The sequence below is a fragment of the Hypanus sabinus genome, chromosome 14, assembly GCF_030144855.1.
Source record: "Hypanus sabinus isolate sHypSab1 chromosome 14, sHypSab1.hap1, whole genome shotgun sequence".
NCBI classification, from domain to species: domain Eukaryota; kingdom Metazoa; phylum Chordata; class Chondrichthyes; order Myliobatiformes; family Dasyatidae; genus Hypanus; species Hypanus sabinus.
The window spans coordinates 43,601,621-43,619,819 of record NC_082719.1 but is presented as its reverse complement, the minus strand read 5'-3'; the positions used below and the strand labels follow the sequence as shown (position 1 = coordinate 43,619,819).

The 18,199-nt window shown below is 37.3% G+C and overlaps 1 protein-coding gene across 2 annotated transcripts in view; it reads right to left on the bottom strand.

Moving 5' to 3' along the window:
- Positions 1–3,728: 3,728 nt before the first annotated feature.
- fam114a1 (family with sequence similarity 114 member A1) overlaps positions 3,729–18,199 on the bottom strand; it is a 36,477-nt gene continuing 22,006 nt past the window's right edge. The window contains exons 7-14 of one of the 2 annotated variants that reach the window (XM_059989036.1): positions 15,558–15,710; positions 11,605–11,728; positions 10,922–11,001; positions 9,590–9,745; positions 8,111–8,250; positions 7,159–7,231; positions 6,629–6,682; positions 3,729–5,631 (exon numbers count right to left, since the gene is read on the bottom strand). In XM_059989036.1, the coding sequence (XP_059845019.1) occupies positions 5,530–5,631; positions 6,629–6,682; positions 7,159–7,231; positions 8,111–8,250; positions 9,590–9,745; positions 10,922–11,001; positions 11,605–11,728; positions 15,558–15,710 (882 nt within the window). In that variant the 3' untranslated portion in view covers positions 3,729–5,529. Of the gene's footprint in view, positions 5,632–6,628; positions 6,683–7,158; positions 7,232–8,110; positions 8,251–9,589; positions 9,746–10,921; positions 11,005–11,604; positions 11,729–15,557; positions 15,711–18,199 lie in introns of both variants that reach the window. The other variant, XM_059989035.1, reaches the window with a different exon arrangement.

Sequence of the window (18,199 nt, the reverse complement as noted above, 5' to 3'; positions counted from 1 at the left end):
TATTTGTTGATGGTTCAATTAGTTCATAACCATCAGTCGAACAAAAAAGACAAGAACCTTCATGAATTGCTGTGCTTAGCAGCAATGAATTGTCTCTTTAAAGTAGAAATTGTAATCATTGACTTGGAATTGATACACCCTACCTACTGAACTATGAAAACCAGCAGATACCTTCATATAGCATAGTGGCAAGGTAGACCTCACAGAGACCCTGCAATACAGAGATTTAGGACTGAGAGCACACATTAAGGCTAGAGAAGAGTGATTGAAGGGCGCAAACTTTGAGAACACAACAGAAATACTGAAATTTTAAGGACCTAGATTATAAGGCTAGCAGGAAGGAGTTTAAGAATTAAATTAGGAGAGACAGAAGAGGTCATAAGAATGCCTTGATGAGCAGGATTAAAGAAGACCCCAAGGCATTCTACAAGTGTGTGAAGAGTAAGAGAATGAGCCATGAGAAAATAGGACCAATCAAGTGTGACAGTGCAAAAAAGTGTAAGGAACCGGAGGGCCTAGCAGAAGAACTTAATGAATACTTTGCTTCAGTATTCACTACGGAAAAGGATCTTGGTGATTGTAGGGATGACTTACAGCAGATTGAAAAGCTTGAGCTATAGCCTTTAAGAAAGAGGATGTGCTGGAGCTTTTGGAAAGCATCAAGTTGGATAAGTCTCCGGGACCAGATGAAATGTACCCCAGGCTACTGTGGGAGGCAAGGGAGGCGATTGCTGAGCCTCTGGCGATGATCTTTGCATCATCAACGGGGATGGGAGAGGTTCTGGAGGATTGGAGGGTTGCGGATGTTGTTCCTTTATTCAAGAAAGGGAGGGAGATAGCCCAGGAAATCATAGACCAGTGAGTCTTACTTCAGTGGTTGGGAAGTTGATGGAAAGGATCCTGAGATGCAGGATTTATGAACATTTGGAGAGGTATAATATGATTAGGAATAGTCAGCACGGCTTTGTTAAAGGCAGGTTATGCCTTACGAGCCTGATTGAATTTTTTGAGGAAGTGACTAAACACATTGATGAAGGTAGAGTAGTAGATGTAGTGTATATGGATTTCAGCAAGGCAATTGATAAGGTACCCTTTGCAAAGCTTATTGAGAAAGTAAGGAGGCATGGGATCCAAGGAGACCTTGCTTTATGGATCCAGAACTGGCTTGCCCACAGAAGGCAAAGAGTGGTTGTAGACGGGCCATATTCTGCATGGAGGTTGGTGAACAGTGGTGTGCCTCAGGGATCTGTTCTGCGACCCTTACTCTTCGTGATTTTTATAAATGACCCGGATGAAGAAGTGCAGGGATGGGTTAGTAAATTTGCTGATGACACATAGTTTGGGAGTGTTGTGGATAGTGTGGAGGGCTGGCAGAGGTTACAGCAGGACATTGATAGGATGCAAAACTGGGCTGAGAAGTGGCAGATGGATTTCAACCCAGATAAGTGTGAGGTGGTTCATTTTGATAGGTCAAATATGATGGCAGAATATAGTATTAATGGTAAGACTTTTGGCAGTGTGGAGGATCAGAGGGATCTTGAGGTCTGGGACCACAGGATACTCAAAGCTGTTGCGCAGGTTGACTCTGTGGTTCAGAGGGCATACAGTGTATTGGCCTTCATCAACAGTGGGATTGAGTTTAAGAGCTGAAAGGTAATGTTACAGCTATATAGGACCCTGGTCAGACCCCACTTGGAATACTTTGCTCAGTTCTGGTCACCTCACTACAGGAAGGATGTAGAAACTATAGAAAGGGTGCAGAGGAGATTTACAAGGATGTTGCCTGGATTGAGGAGCATGCCGTGTGAGAATAGGATGAGTGAACTTGGCCTTTTCTCCTTGGAGTGACGGAAGATGAAAAGTGACCTGATTTAAAGTTAAAGCTGTGATTAGAAACTTAACCTTGATTGCCTTTTTACTTAACCCAGAGAAGTTGAGACTGTGACTATCATACTTACTGCATTATCACAGGGTAATAGCATAAACACAAATAATAAACAAGTTGAGGCAAAAATGGAAATAGTGTTAACTAATCACAAAAGATTTATGAAACTGAAAAAGGCTTATACATGTGTTAAATTTTCCATTTTGTAAAGAGCAGATCACAATGTTGGATTTGACTGCCCTCTGTCGGGTGGCTTGGTAGTGACACTGGGGAAGAGCAACCCTTAATAAATACACCTTAAAGCATGCATTTTATCTCAATTTGTGACTGAAAATAACTCTTGCTAAACAGAAAAGATGTTATAAGTGTGTACAAAGTAATAAACCTTTATACTTGTTCTTTGAAAGAGAAATGCAAGTGGTCTATTGCACTAGGAAGAATGTTGATTCAAGTTTTTCACTGCCGATTTAGCAACAACTGCAGATGATTTAGAGGGTAAATTTTTTTATCCTTTGTTCTGTGCTGTGAAACCAATGATTCCGTCTCTATGTTAATGCCAATGATTGGAAAATTTTGGTGCATCTTCCAGGTTAACAAGTTGAATAGGCTTGGCAGGGCTTAACTCTGGCATGTGTACTGGCACAACTAGAGAAATGTCATTCTTGTTACACAAGGTTCCCAGTGTGACCATCTGTCCCTTTTTGATCTAGTCTCAAATATATTAGCCGAGAGAGTGATGGCAGCAGTAGATAGGGAGTTGCAGTGAGGGATTTTGGGAAGAAGGTAAGAGTGCTGAATGTGTTGTCTTTGTAGCAACAGCAGTGATGAAGGCCACAGGTTTTATCTATGTCTATCTCAGCCTGAGCTGACTCTTAGAATCAGCGGCTGGCATTCTTTTAATTAGGTGTTGCAGTGGCAGGTCAATCACATGCATTTGTTGCTGAACATCAAGTACTGTAGGATTATCCCTTCAGCGAGTTGCTCGACTGTGATGGAGCTGGACTTACTGCATACCGTTGCATTGTCTGGACTTGTTACGTACCAATGTTGTGCCAAGGCGGTGTGAGTGATTATCTTGGATGTTGGTATTGTGATTGCAAGGCCCTGTTAGACATTGGTAACATAGAATACTGCAAGTCAGGTTCACTGGTGAGACTGATGGCAAGGAAGCTGCATTGTCTCAGCTGTGACGAGAGCTAGGCAGTTGCAGTTGCCCGGGGAGGAGACACTGGAGGCAGAGAGGGAGGTAGTAGAAGCCTCTGTGGGTGCACTGGAATCCATACTGGGTTGGGGGGCTGTCCCCTCCCTTCATTGCTGTCCTCTAGTGTTCACTTGGTGGAAGAACTAGCTGGATCAGGACAACTTACCATCAATCTAGAAACATGCTACTCAAGGACTTGGGCTATATTATTATCCTTTGTGACTGTATGTTTTTAATGAAATTATAACGATATGGGCTATAAACATTGTGCTGGGTATTGTTGGTAATGTGTTTCTGCACCTTGACCCTGGAAAATGCTGTTGCACTTGGCTACATTCATGTATCATTGAAAGATAATTAAATTTGAACCTTGAACTTGAATTGAAAGCCTGACGTAAAGCATCCAACATCATCAAAAATTTTGATCTTTAGATCCCCTTTTCAAATGAGTTCTCTGCACATCAAATCAGTAACCACTTTCAGCATAATCACTATCATTCTGAGCAAATTCTATGGCAAGTGATTGGCAATATATGGTAACATTTGCAAATATTTAAAACATTTTCATATGGCTGAAAATCAGTTTTCTAATTGCAAACATGGTTCTATTTTAATCTTAAAAAATACAAATCAGGCAGATAATGTTGTTTGGTTTGTTTTTATTCTACTCAAGAGAAAGCAAAACTTCAAAATCAGCAAGTGTCAGAGTCTCAGAGCCAGGTGTGTTTACAGGAATATCATATCATTTACAAACCATAACTTTAAAATTGTTTTGTCATTAAATATTTTGTATTTTGAAAATCATTTATGCCATTAACAAATAATTTATTAGTAATGCACAGGTACTGACAAGACTTGGTCAAAGACATAATCATTTATTGTCCCTTTACTAATTCTGATGGAATTTAAACTCCTGAAGTAAGGTTTCATGCCTATTGGTTAATCTTAATTAACTTGCCACTTCTCAAGCCTTGTTAACAATGATGACCAGCAATTTATAAACGTTTAGCATTACTACCAAAGCTGATCACATCCTGAACGGACTCTCTGGCAGGAATTATTGAAAAGTGACTTCTGCATAAGCCTGGAGATACTTTCCTTTCACAGCTCCAAGATGAAGCCAAAGGCAATGCCCTTTGCTCCAGGGCAGAAGTTTTATTTGATTCTGTTACACCACCTTAATATTTGAGCATATGGAATTCCAGCTCTCTATCTTTGAACAAACAGATCAAAACCAGGGGTACCTGAACTTCCTCTGTGGATACTTCTATCACCTGTGTTAAACACTACCAACCTCAAACTAATACTCAAGAAATTAGAAAAAAAAGTCAGATATTTTACACACTTAATATGACAAGGTAAAAAAAAGACAAGTTTATTTACATATTGTTAAACTACAGGCCTAATGAACATGTTTTGTTATTGTTAAATTGAGAAATCATGAAAAATATCAGCTCTTGATCCATTGACTTCTCAACATAATCTACGTAAATTCCAAACACAAACTTGTCAGAAGTTTGATAAGATTGTAATTTTATTTCCAAGCTTGAATAAGGTTAAAATTGCAGGTTTAAGTATGAAAATTAAAATAAAAATGACAAGGACAGGAGCAATATATTTTCATAATTTCATTGCAAGATTGGGAGACACCCTGAAGAAGCTGTTGTTTTTATATCATTGATGCCACTCTCCCAATGAAATCAGTGAGAGCTTGGGACATGCCCTGTAGAAATACTCTGCTTAAAATATATCAATAAAAATGTTCCAATTCCTATTTGCACAAACCTTTAATAAAATATTTTAATTACAAAACATACTACAATAAAACTAAATTTCCTACAAGGTTATGAAATATTTGTGAATTTATTGTAATGTTACACATGACATTGTTGTACTCTTGTCTTGGTCAAAACATTACTCAATAATATTAAATCGGTGTGCTGAAGTAAATAGAATATCAATAAAATACACTAGTGTTTTGTACTTCCGACTTGTTGAAAAAAGTGCAGTTGGTGCTGTGAGTGTCAAGACTACTTTTGTATTAATTGCACAATTTAAATATTACAAATTGTAGTTTGGTAAATATGGTTAAAATACAATTTGAAGTTAAAAATATTTTCAAAACACTAAAAGTAATGCAGAAGTTGCACCACTTGGAGGTATAAAACATGAATCAGAAAATCTGATTCATGCATTGCAATGATTATTGCTTTTAAACGATACAACGCAAACACTGCTTTACTGTTCCCCCAGAATAAACAACTAAATCAATTAGTGTTTTCAACTAGTCTTCAATAATTTGCCAGTATTTTTTTCTATAGTATTAGTGTAATTTCCCTTTAAAATATTATCAGTTTTCTGTCAACTTTGCTTTAAGCTATTTGAACATTTGAAACTTTGTCTAACGTCACTGAATGGAAAGGAAGTTCCACAATTTTCCATCTTATTTGGCTTCTTTGGTGATATTGGATTGTATATGGCAAATCTGAAGAATTGGAAGCAGTAATTGAAATGCACTTTGGATGTATGTGGCACTGTTAGAGCCCTGAAAAGAAAACCCCAAAGTATTAGTTCCTTACATTATTTTTGCACATAAATAAATGCAAAACATTTCTTACTACTTTTAGGTGTACTTTCTGTACTGGCATACAGTGGGCCAAATTGCTTAAAACTGAGACAACTGGTTTAGTGAACAACAAACTCTGGGTATATCATGTGGTTAGAATATTTATTCATGATTAAAATATAATAAAGGATATGGATTTATTTCTAACTGAAACTAAAGATCATATGCTTTATAGATAGTGGTTCTAGGTTATATGGAAAAAGCTAAATAAACCAAATGCAGTAAGTGCTAAGTAAAATTAAAGTGGAACACTGCAAAAGGTAGAAACCTGAAACAGATAAAATCCTTTACAGAGATGCATTATATGAAAAAAATAAGAATATAGTATGTTGAAAAGCATTTGTGGTATTGAAGAAAGAGAAATGTGAATGCAGGCCTTCTACCACATAAATACTGTACTGGGAAGGCTGAAGCTAGAATCATAGAACACTACAGCACAGAAACAGGCCCTTCATCCATCTAGTCCATGCTGAACTATTATTCTGCCAAGCCCCATTGACCTGCACCCAGACCATAGCCGTCCATGTCCCTCCCACCCATGCACCTATTCCAATTTTCTTAAGTGTTGAAATTGAACTTGCACCCACCATCTCTGCTAGCTACACATTCCACACTCTCACCACCCTAAGTGAAGAAATCCGCTCTCATGGTCTCTTAAACATTTCACATTTTACTCTTAACCCATGACCTCTAGTTCTAGTCTCACCCAAACACAGTGGAAAAAGCCTGCTTCCATTTACCCAATCTATACCCCTCAATTTCGTATGCCTCTAATCTCATAACTCTGAAATTTAAATGACACAATTGAGTATTTAAATGTCATTGGAGTGCAAAATAAATCTGGATTATGCAACATAAAACAAAAACAACTGGAGAACATTGAGGAGGGATTTTTAAAATAAAATATAGAAGTTACCTCCAGCAAAATGGTGTTTATTTGTGGTTTTAGCACCTCTGCTTTCAGCTTAGCCTGTGTACAAAAACACAAAGGCAATGTAAACTTCCTTAATTTACACTATCTAACTCTTCAAATTCAGAAGTAACACAAAGATTTATGGATATATTCAATTACAATTTTAAAATTAGTTTGATATGTTCTATTGTATATTTATAGATGATACCTCTTGGCTTAATTACAATGTAAAGCATATACTGAAAAAGAATGTTTACATTTGTAAAATAATTATTAATATACATAAAAACGATTTTCAGAATCGGTCAGTGGAGTTTTATCTGTGTTACATTGTCTAACAAATGCAGTTACTCTCACTCTTCAGAACTTTAAATTTTGATGCTTCAATTAAAGATCCATTTGTGACTACAATGATGTTCTTGTGGACAGGGACATCATTATTAAAGTCCACTGATGACTTAAAAGTGCATTTGGGCACTTCTAAAAAGAAAATTATAACAAATTTTTAACTATGTGGAATTATAATAACTTACCCCTGCTTGAGTTAAACAGAAAACAAATTTCTGGGAAAGAAGGGACACATCCTTACACATAGCAATGGTTAACCTGAATCAATGAAAGAGAAAAAAAAAGTGACTTATAGAGCAAACAGAACATATTTTCTTGATGAAAGACTTGTATTAAACACTAACGTGCAATCATGGAAAAGCTATGCTAGACTTTACTAGATGTTCAAAGCAAGCTATGTTAAAACATTATGAAATTTTAATAATATTTTTTCTCCTAGTTGTAGATAACAATCTAACATTGATTATTACATAGAGTTTTATGGAATTTTGTGATAGGAATTTGACTTATGCTGTTTCTATATAATGTAGATTTAGACTAGTGCAACTGAACAAAATGACTGAACTTATTAAAGAGAAGCAGTAGACCTCATTACAGGCTCTACAATATATTTAAAAAAAATCACTTGTATATTTGAATTTAAAATGGATTTAGGTTGTAAAAAATTAAGATGGCTTGAATTTTAAAAAATCTGGCATGTATGTTTTGCCTGTCACAATATCGCTGTTTCTAAGAATTACTGATAACATTCAATCTCTGCTTCAATGGAGAGAATAATGAAGTAGAGAACTAAATAAAAGTCACACATAGGTTAAGTGAAATTGAGGAGTGTGGGATGGTGGGAATAGAGTGATGGGTCAGGGCTACCAGTTAGAAACTATTATATCAAAAATATTTGAAATATTTTGAAGGAACACATTTTAAAAACAATTATTGGAGGAAGTCCCATCTCCTACTAAACTGTACTATTGACAGTTCTGTCAATGAACTCTTCACTCAGGAATAGTATTTTAATATTTGGAAAGATCATTTTTTGTTTATTAATTTTAGCAAATAAACACATTCTCATAAATGTCATGGAAACAACCTATTTTTGATTAAAATTATTCCAAACAACGCTTTGTGATTATGTCTTACTCAGTCAGGACTTTAGCCTGATCCAATGCTGATTTCTCGATATCCTGTCCGTGGAGGATTAATTCAGCCACCTTATGGAGTTGTTCAATGCAACGTGCTGTTACTTCGGCCAAACTCTCAATGGATGACATCAAGACATCCTGTGTTTAAAAAATGGTTAATTTTAGAAATAAAAAATCTCTACAATTTTTGCACACCTCTATATTCTGAGATTGCTTTCCAAAAGCACCAGCCACTTTAACTTATTTTGCCAATGAGAGCTGACATGTGAAATGTCTACTAAGGTTCCAGTGTCAAACCCAATTATACCACTTTATCAATGTTCTTTCAGGTACTTCTATTCAAAGCTGTTGAGTTAAGAGCATGTGTTGTTGCTTTCCTTAACTTAAGTGCAACATTTGTTTTTACTGCTATTACTTCTGATATTGGCTATCAGAGCAGAATTGAAAAAACTAGGAACTTCTCAGTATGCTTGGTGGACAAGCAAGGAAGCTTTGATATATTAATACAGACTGCACAAAGCCTAAAAAGTACCAATTTAAGTCCATAGTACAATTTACTGGGCAGAATTCTCAACTGCAGGTAATGTCAAGACTTGTTTGTCAGCATCATCAGGAAAGAGCCATTTCTGACTTATACTTGCATACTAACACAGAAGTTGCCATTGAATTGTAACCTTCATTGAGCGAATCTACTTTCAGGTCACCATTACAGTATGATATAGGTTTTAACAGGAAAGTGATAAAAATGATTATTGATAGTGCAATCAAGTGGATTTGACATGGTCAACACAGGTGAATTCCAGAATTGAGGCAAGAGTGACTTCTTTGGATATCAAGACTACAATCAACTTTGCCATAAGGTCTGGAAAAACGGAAATCTATAAGGGAAAAGCATTAAAACAGTTGGAGTCAAAGGAAGATGATTGTGGCTGCTGGATGTCAATCACCCCAGGCCAAGACATCACTGCAGGAATTCCTCACGGCAGTATCAGATCCAGGTGCTTTATCAATAACCCGGAAACACAAAAGACTTCAGATGCTGGAATCCCTAGCAACACATAAAATGCTGAAGTAACTTAGCAGATAAGGCAATATCGATTGAGGGAAATGGATAGTCAAGACCCTTTAACAGTCCTGATGAAGCCCCATGTGCACTGGCTTTATCAATAACATTCCTTCCATGATAAAGTCAATAGTAAGGACATCTGCACAACATTTTTTGGGACTAGTGATCTGCTATCTGACTATTATGAAATAATGATAACTCAACATCTTGTTCACCATTTGAGAGCCTGATGATTCACCATCTAGTTTTGGTGATAAAAAAGAATGGGACAAGACATTGGTGGAGCTTTGCAATTTAAAAGGCACTTAAAGGACAAATTAAAAAACCATTTGCAAAATAAAGTTTTATTTTTGTTTGAGAAAAAGCACTTCAAATTAGTATTCAATTTAAGCTGTCCTTGGAAAATCTCACCTCTGTTAGTATTTTGCCTTTTTGAATTTCTTCCTGCTTTTGTTTCTCATCCTGTTTATCCTCTTTTTCATTATTTGCACCTGTACTTTTTATTTCAGCTTCTGTTGCAAGATTAGACATGGTCTCCTCCACCCAATCGTAAGCTTTTCTTCTTGCCTGGAAAAATGATTGTCTGCCAATTAGGACCTCTGCATTTTGTAAATCTCTTTTTAAAATCTTATTTTAAACAATTTATAATATAATTCCATAATCACAAAAGGTTGAAAGATTAATCCATTACTCTACAACTATTAAAAGTAACACAAAATGGTCAATATCTGAAATTAAAATGATCTTGTTTTGTCTAAATGAAACTATTTTATTAAGAGTTTGACATACCATGTTTAGATCAAGTTAAGTAACAGGTTCAAACACGTGCTAAAGACATATTATTGATTTATCAGTGCTTTCACTGGGAAAAATCAGTAGCCAAATTGTATATAGCAAGGTTCCTCAAATCACAGTAAACTAAATGCTTCCTTTGGTATAATTATAATGTATATAAAGCTTTATATTGGCAAAAAAGAATCACTGGACTGAGCTTAGCATCAGAGGGCCCTCGTAAAACCTTCAGCCAACCAACCATTAGAAAGTTTTAACTTTGACGTTCATTGACTTCAGTTTTATGGGGGCCCTCTGATGCTAAACTCAGTCAAGTGGTTCTTTGATGCCAATATAAAGCATTATATAAAACATGTCCATTTGTGGCAAGTAACATTTGAGCCACAGATACGATACACATTGTCCACCTTAATGTCCAGCTACCTAAACTTGCTACTCAATGGCATTACATTTACCAGGTCCCCCATCAGCATTATCTGGGGGGTCCTTTTGATCAGAAACTGAGCAGGACCAGCCAGGTGAGCACATCAGAAACTGAATTTCCAGAGAAAAGTGATTCTCTTTCTGATATCCCAAAGCCTATGCACAAGTTACAAGGCAAGATTTGGAAGACATAGATGTGTATAGCTCATCTATTTCAACATCAGCAAAGCAAAACAGACTCCTTTACTGCAATCCCATCCATCACTAGCACAACATGGTTAGGGTATGTTTCTGGGCTGACATAGGATCAGGTCATGCCATGTGGATGTTCCTCCCCTCACCAATGGGGTGCAGCCTTCAACGAACTGAAGGCTTCAAATAAAAAAGCTATGGAGAGCAATCACAAATGCAAGTACATACTTGCATAACAATATATATGAACAAGCTTAGTGTGTACCCATGAAAATTGTATCTAATTTAATTGTTGTATGTCTGTAAGTTTCATTATACATAAACAAGTCTACTTACCTTGTTAAGCTTGTCTGGAGTAGCAGCCACATGCAACTCAAATAGTAGTTCAGTCAGCATGTTCACAAATTCTTCATTGGCTGCTTGAAACAAAGCAAAAACAGTGCGCTATTTCACACTTCATTCAGCATTACAGAAGGTGATAAGGAATTTTTCCTAAAGCACACATGTATCAAAGGCAATAATTTAAGTATTTGCATTATTGTACAGCCTCATTGAAATACTGGAAAACTATTTTTAGATGGTGATAAATGACAGCGGGTTTGTAAACAAATGACAGGGAAACTGCAGTTTCTACTCAATGATTAAAGACAAGGAAGGCTGGGGAAAACAGCTGGTATGAATTTCACATGTTCTAACCCAATTTAGGACATGAACCTCTATAGAAATATTATGGAAAACCTCAACAATGACAATTTTCTGTGGAGATGTAACTTTGTTGAATCAAGTCCGTCATAAATAAATTTTAGTATTCAACTTATACGGCAGCCATGAAACTAACTTATAGGGAGAAATTCAGCCTAAACAGGCCAAGATTCCAAAATTTCTAGAACAGCTTGATTATTTCTCTATAAAAGTGAAATTTAGAATTGTTTAGTTATGTCAAAATGTTATTGTTGATTAATTTTCTGAAGCCAATTCTTTAACGATTTGAACAATTGAAATTCAAGTATATGACATACTTTTCTGTTCTTGATTTTCTTCTGTATTAAATTCTTTCAATAAGAACAATTCTTTAATACTAATAAGGTCTGTTTTCATGGTTTCCAATTCTTGTCCATTGAGGGACATCAGAGCAGTTTGAACCTGGTAGAAAAACAAAGTCTATCATTAGTAATTGATTATAAGTAAAGTTGATTACAGCAATGATTTTAAGAGTACTGTCATGTGTAACACCAGCAATAAAGAAATCAAAACTAAGCATATTGCAAAGTAATAGAGCAACCATGTTTTGATGGTATAATGCAAATTTTAACAGATTTACCAATAATATATGATTGCTCTAAATATAGAGAATGGACCAAAAAATAACACCTCAGGTAGCAATTATAACACTGAAACTATAATACAGGTTGCAGGGGATTGGTGGGGTGAGCGAAGAATGAGAGAGAACAAATTATTAATCTAACAAAGTTCTACCACATAATCCTGACGAAGGGTCTCGGCCCAAAACGTCGACAGCGTTTCTCCCTATAGATGCTGCCTGACCTGCTGTGTTCCACCAGCATTTTGTGTGTGTTGTTCTACCACATAATAGTATTTTTTCAGTTTAATGAGTTTGTCATTTAATTTTTCCCATATATGACAACAAGGTCTGAAAACTGTTCAGATCTATCTTCCATAGTGTAATAGTTCAGCTGGCCAGATCATAGGTTCAAGAAGCATTGGAATTTTTTCAATGAACCAACAGGCACGGATCGCAGTTGTTAAATTTTCTGATATTTATAACCTGCATTGATTTCAATTAAAAAAATGAAGAAGTTCTACTGGACTAGCTCTGATATTCAAAAGAGCTGGAGAACGGAAAAAAAAGGATTAAAATATACAACAACATTGAAAAATAATGATAATTAAATCAAATGGGGTGGGTGGAACTGGTATAGATAAACAATAGTACATAAAAACAGAAATACTTCATACTGCGGCCATTGCTTGTAAAGCCAACACATTCTCTAACCTTTCTCAAAGCACTGCTGTTCAGCTTATAGATGGTACACACTTTACAGATGACAAAGAGTGTAAATGTGTAAGGAGGAAAGTAGGAAGGAAGAGCCAATTAAATGAGATGTCTTGTCCTGGATTATGTTGAACTTGAGTCTTTTGGCTGGATGCATTGAAGAGTATTTCATCTCACATTTTTTAACGGTGAAAGGCCATCAGGAAAGCACATCCTCTGCAAAGTCTGATTCAATCCAGCATCCAAGATATTGAACATCACAGATCTGAATATGAATAAATTTGGTTACACTGTCTCTGGCTAGACAATCAATGCATGCCACAAATACTATCTTTTTTTCCCTCATGATGTTCTAATGTTATCAAGGTATGGTTGCATGATCATCTAAGAATAAAACTGAATATTCTTTAATCTTTATCATTTTAACTACTGGTCTTATGATGAAAGAAAAGTCTTCATATAGAAGGTATGCCTTAATATTGTTGAATGATGAAGTAGACACAGAGACCTAAATGGCCTACTCCTGCTTTAAATATCTGAAGGTGATAATAAAGTACTCTGGCAATCTTTACCACTGGAAAACAAGGCTGGAGGCAACGTCTGTGGAAGCTGGAAGACATTTCTAACAAATTTCAAGTCTCCCCAATGCTAAGAGACACTTAAGAGTTGTTAGAATTTCGGTAAATAATAATAAAAACTTTTAAATAATTAAAGTATTAGAATAACATGAAATAATAACACATAGTAGAAAATAAACTTAATTTATCTGTTCCCTACTCCAACACCATGTCTGCACAAATATGCACACACCTTCCAGAATCTAATCTGGTGAACAGGCAGATTAACTTGAACAATCTGTGGTACCATTCATACAGAGCAGTATCACAATCTTTTGAAGTCACTGCTTTAGTTTGATGATGGATACCTGGTTGATTTTGTAACAAGTTCTTGGTTTGGTTTTGATGAAGAAACCTGGCATCAAATAGAATGGTCCTGTACTTCAATTAGTACTGGATGCTCTCACCCTTTAATAACTAAGGTAGATTTTGTTCTTGTTTTGTTCTAATTGTGTTTTCTTATAAAATTGTGTATAATTTATGTTTTCATGTGAATTGCTTATATAATGTTATGTGTGAGGCATTGCAAGAGTTTTTCATTGCACTTGTGATGAACTTGAGTTGACTTAATTTCGTGTAGAGGAAGATGTTCTAATTTTAATGTAAATGCATTACCGAAGGACATATCTATGACTATATATTACCTTGAGATTCATTTTCTGACAAACAACCAATGTGCAAAAGAAGACAAACTGTGCGAACAAAAAAAAACAAGAACATGGGTGGTAAAGAGTTCTTGAAAGTGAATCTGCAGGTGATAGCATCAGTTCATTGTGGAGGTAAATGAAGTAGTTCAGGAGTGCGACAGCTGTAAGGTAATAACTGTTTCTGTACCTGGCGGTGTAAGTCTTCTTACCGATGGTAGCAGTGAGAGGAGAGCATGGCCTGGACGGTGGGGGTCTTTGATGTCAGATGCTGCTTTCTTGTGGCAGCTTTCCATGTAAATGCCGGAGAAGGGTTTGCCTGTGATGGACTGGGCTGCTTTCACCACTTTCAGAAGTCTTTTCCTTTCCTGGGCATTGGTGTTTCAAACAGTTGTGATGCAACCAGTTAGGATACTCTCCACTGTGCATCTATAGAAGTTTGTCAATGTTTTTGGTGACATGCCGAATCTACACAAACTTTTAATTAGAGGCACTGTCGTGCCTTCTATGTGATGACACTTACGTGCTGGTCCAGGAGCAGATCCTCTGATATGTTAAAGCCCAGGAATTTAAAGCTGCTGATGTGATGCACCTCCGGGTATTTTTGACTCATTGGCCACTACCCAGGGCCTGGCTTCTGGCAGACTTCTCTCCTTTGCCTCCATACTGAAGGCTTGTTGCCGAATCCCTGTGGCTGCAAATCTGACTGACACAGGACTCCTGAAGCGGATTCGCCTGCGTAAAGTTCCGCAACAGAGGTGCACTGTTCACTGAACACAGCCTCAGCTTTTAAGGGATAATCAGATATACATGACCACTTTACCTAGGATTTCCTTCAAATTGCGGGTCAGAGCTATCATAAATCAGCTCAGAGATTACCACTGTGCATCAGCATGGCTACTTCAAACTGGACAATAATGCCCCTCTAGTTGTCTATCAATAATATCTCCAAAGTGAGCTTTCTACTTGTTGTCAAAGATGATCACATTGTTCATGGAAATAAAGCATATGATGTTTTCTGATTATAAGAGCAGATTCACTCTTTCCAATACTTAAACATTAAGAGCAGCACTCATTACTCATCATTTACTGCCCGAGGAAGCTGCAGTCCTTCTGGCAAAGGATTTCCAGGATTTAGATCCAGTAACAATGAAGGAACAGCATTATATCACCAAGTTAGGATTGTGCATGACGTGGAAGGCAGTGATGTTCCCTTAAATCTGTTAGCTTCATTTTTCTCAGTGCTGGAGGTCAGGGAGGCTCTATAGAGCAGCCTAGACAAGTTATTACAATGCATTTTGCAGATTGTGCAGACTGCAATCGTTTTGTGCTGCTATTGGGTGTAATGAACATTTTTGAGTAGATGATGGCATGCCAAATCAATGGGGTGTTGAACTTACTGAATGCTCACAATGCTCTGATTTCTATAACTGTTCCATGATCCAACTCAAGGGAATCTAAAATAACAACATTCATTAAATGACTGTGTCATTTACATTTCCTGTCAGGTCACAATTTGAACCTTGCAAGGTGTGCGACCTTTAAGATCTCCAATTTCTTGTACGTGTTGATTACAATAACATTTCACTAACGCCAGCAACTTGAATTTCAATGGAAACCTAATTCATTCAAACACAAGTAAAAAGAGAAAGTCAATTAAATTTCCTCAAGTATGAAGTGCTTAAGACAGTACTTACTTTTATTTCACTTTCATTGGATAAAATTTCCAAGGCTTCTAAATGAGAAAGACCTTGGAAGTCATCAAACAACATCCCAAAGTGAACTGTCTTCTCTACAGCAATCTGGCAAGAAAGTCGTTGTTTTTCTTTTTCTTTTGCTTCTCTTAACATCTAAACAATGAAATTGTACGTGTTAGCTGCTCATGGACATGACACGAGTGGTCTGACTTCATGTACACACTTTTTACCTCACTACCAGTGGTGGACCAAAATATCCCGAGTTTTTTTTTTAAGTTGTTAGGAAAATTACAATACTGAATTGTCACTGTCACACTACTTATATTATGCGGTGAAAATCTTGATGAATAATAGTCAATAAATATGAATGAGTGAACCTTATTATCATCAGGCAGTTTCCACCCTTCGGTTATGAAATATTTAATTCCTTTATAATTCTCAAACCATTACACTTTCAGTTGTCCCCTTCTCCCAAGCATTTGTCAGGTGGGAACTGATGAGTTTTAAAATCAGAAGTAGGTAGGCAAAGAATTCTGGTTAGTTCACAAAACTAAAACCATGAATGCAATTTGAAAAATCGACTGCCATTTGAAAACAGCAAATCACATCAGGAGGGAGTCATTCTTTGAAGTAGCAAGTGAGAGCACAACACTGTTGCAGAGCGGGGGCCATTTGAAAACTAAGTCTTGCTGGGAGTGAGTTTTATTTGAGCCAATTAAAAGAAGTGAGGAGTAAGCAGAGTGGACATTGTGGGAGTGGCAATTGACAGGAATGTTCCGGTAAGAAGAAAGGACAAGGATGGTATGGATGTCAAGGAGAAAAAGGAGAAGTATATAAACCTTAGGAAGTTAGAATCAAAAAGAGCCCTTGAGTATGAAGAAGCTGGAAAAGAACTCAGGAAGGAAAAGGAAAACCAGGAGGGACCATGAAAAGTCATTGGCAAGTAGGATTAAAGAGAATCCCAAGGCATTCAATACATACATCAGGAGAAGTAGAAAACCAAGGAAAGGATAGGACCACTTATGGATAAAGGGGGGAACATTTGCTTGGATGTGGATAATGTGGATGAGTTCCTTAAATGAGTACTTCACATCAGTATTTACCGAGGAGAAGGAGATGGAGGATAGGGAGATCAGTGCTGAGCTAGAGCACGGATGGAGCATTTCAAAGTAAAGGAGAACGTAATGTTGGGTCTCCTAAATAGCTTTAAGGTGAATAAGTCCTTAGGGACTGATGGGATATCACCGATTATTGAGAGAAGCTAATGAAGAGATTGCTGGAGTCTTGACCAATACCTTTGTGTCCTCTCTTGCTACAGACCAGGTCCCTGATGACTGGCGAGCAGCTAATGTTGTTCTGTTATTTAAGAAGGGAACCAGAGATAATTCTTGAAACTGTAGACCAGTGAGTCTCCCCATCAGTGGTAGGGTAGTTACTGGAGAGAACGCTTAGGGATAGGATTCATGACATTTGGAAAGCCATGGCCTAGTTGGAGAGAGCCAGCATGGCTTTGTATGGGGAAAGTTGTGTCTTACTAACTTGATTTGAGTTTTTTTGGTTGTGGGTGATTGATCAAGGTGAGCTGTGGATGATATCTCCATGGATTTTAGTAAGGCATTTGGCAATATCTCTCATGGGAGGCTCATCCGGAAGATGCATGGGATCAATGGCAAGTTGGCCATTTGAATTCAGAACTGGCTTACCCTAGAAGAGGGTAGTGGTCAAAGGAACTTATTTTAGCCGGAGGTCCGTTATTAGTGGTGCTCTGCAGGAATCTGCTGTACGACCTCTGCAGTTTGGGATGCATATAAATGACCTGGATGACATGTAGATGGGTGGGTTAGTAAGCCTGCACTTAATACAAGGGTTGGTAGTGTTGCTGATAGCATAGATGGCTGGCAAAGAATACAGCGTAATGCAGATCAGTTGAAGATATGGTCATAGAAATGGCAGACGGAGTTTAACCCGGCCAAATGTGAAATGTTGCACCTTGGTAGGCCAAATTTAGAGACAGTACACTGTAAAGGGCAGTGTTGAGGTGCAGAGGGAACTTGGGGTACAAGTTCACAGCTTCCTGAAAGTGGCTGCACAGATTGATAAGGTGGTTAAGAAGGCATATGGTATGCTTGCCTTTATTATTTGAGGCACTGAGACCAAATGTCAGGAGGTTATGTTACAGCTTTTTAAATCTCTAATTAGTCCACATAGAGAACTGCGTACATATCTGGTCACCCCAGTATAGGAAAGTTGTCCAAGCTTTGGAGAGGGCACAGAAGTTTACCAGGATGCTGCCTGGATTTAGAGGGCATGTGCGATAATGAGAGGTTGATCGTTTTCTCTGGAGCAGCAGAGGCTGAGGGAAGATCTGACAAGAGGTTTATGAGGCATAGATGAAGTAAGAAGACAGCATCTTTTCTCAGGATTGAAATGTCTAAAACCAGAGGGCATGTATTAAAGCTGAGAGGGGGTAATTTCAAAGGAGATGTGCGGGCCAAGTTATTTTTTTAAAATACAAAGCAGTGGATGCTGGAAGGGCACTGCCTTGGGTAGTAGTAGAGGCGGATGCATTAGAGACTCTTAAGAGATGTTTCAGTAAGTGCATGAATGTGAGGAAAATTGAACATTGTGTAGGAAGAGGGATT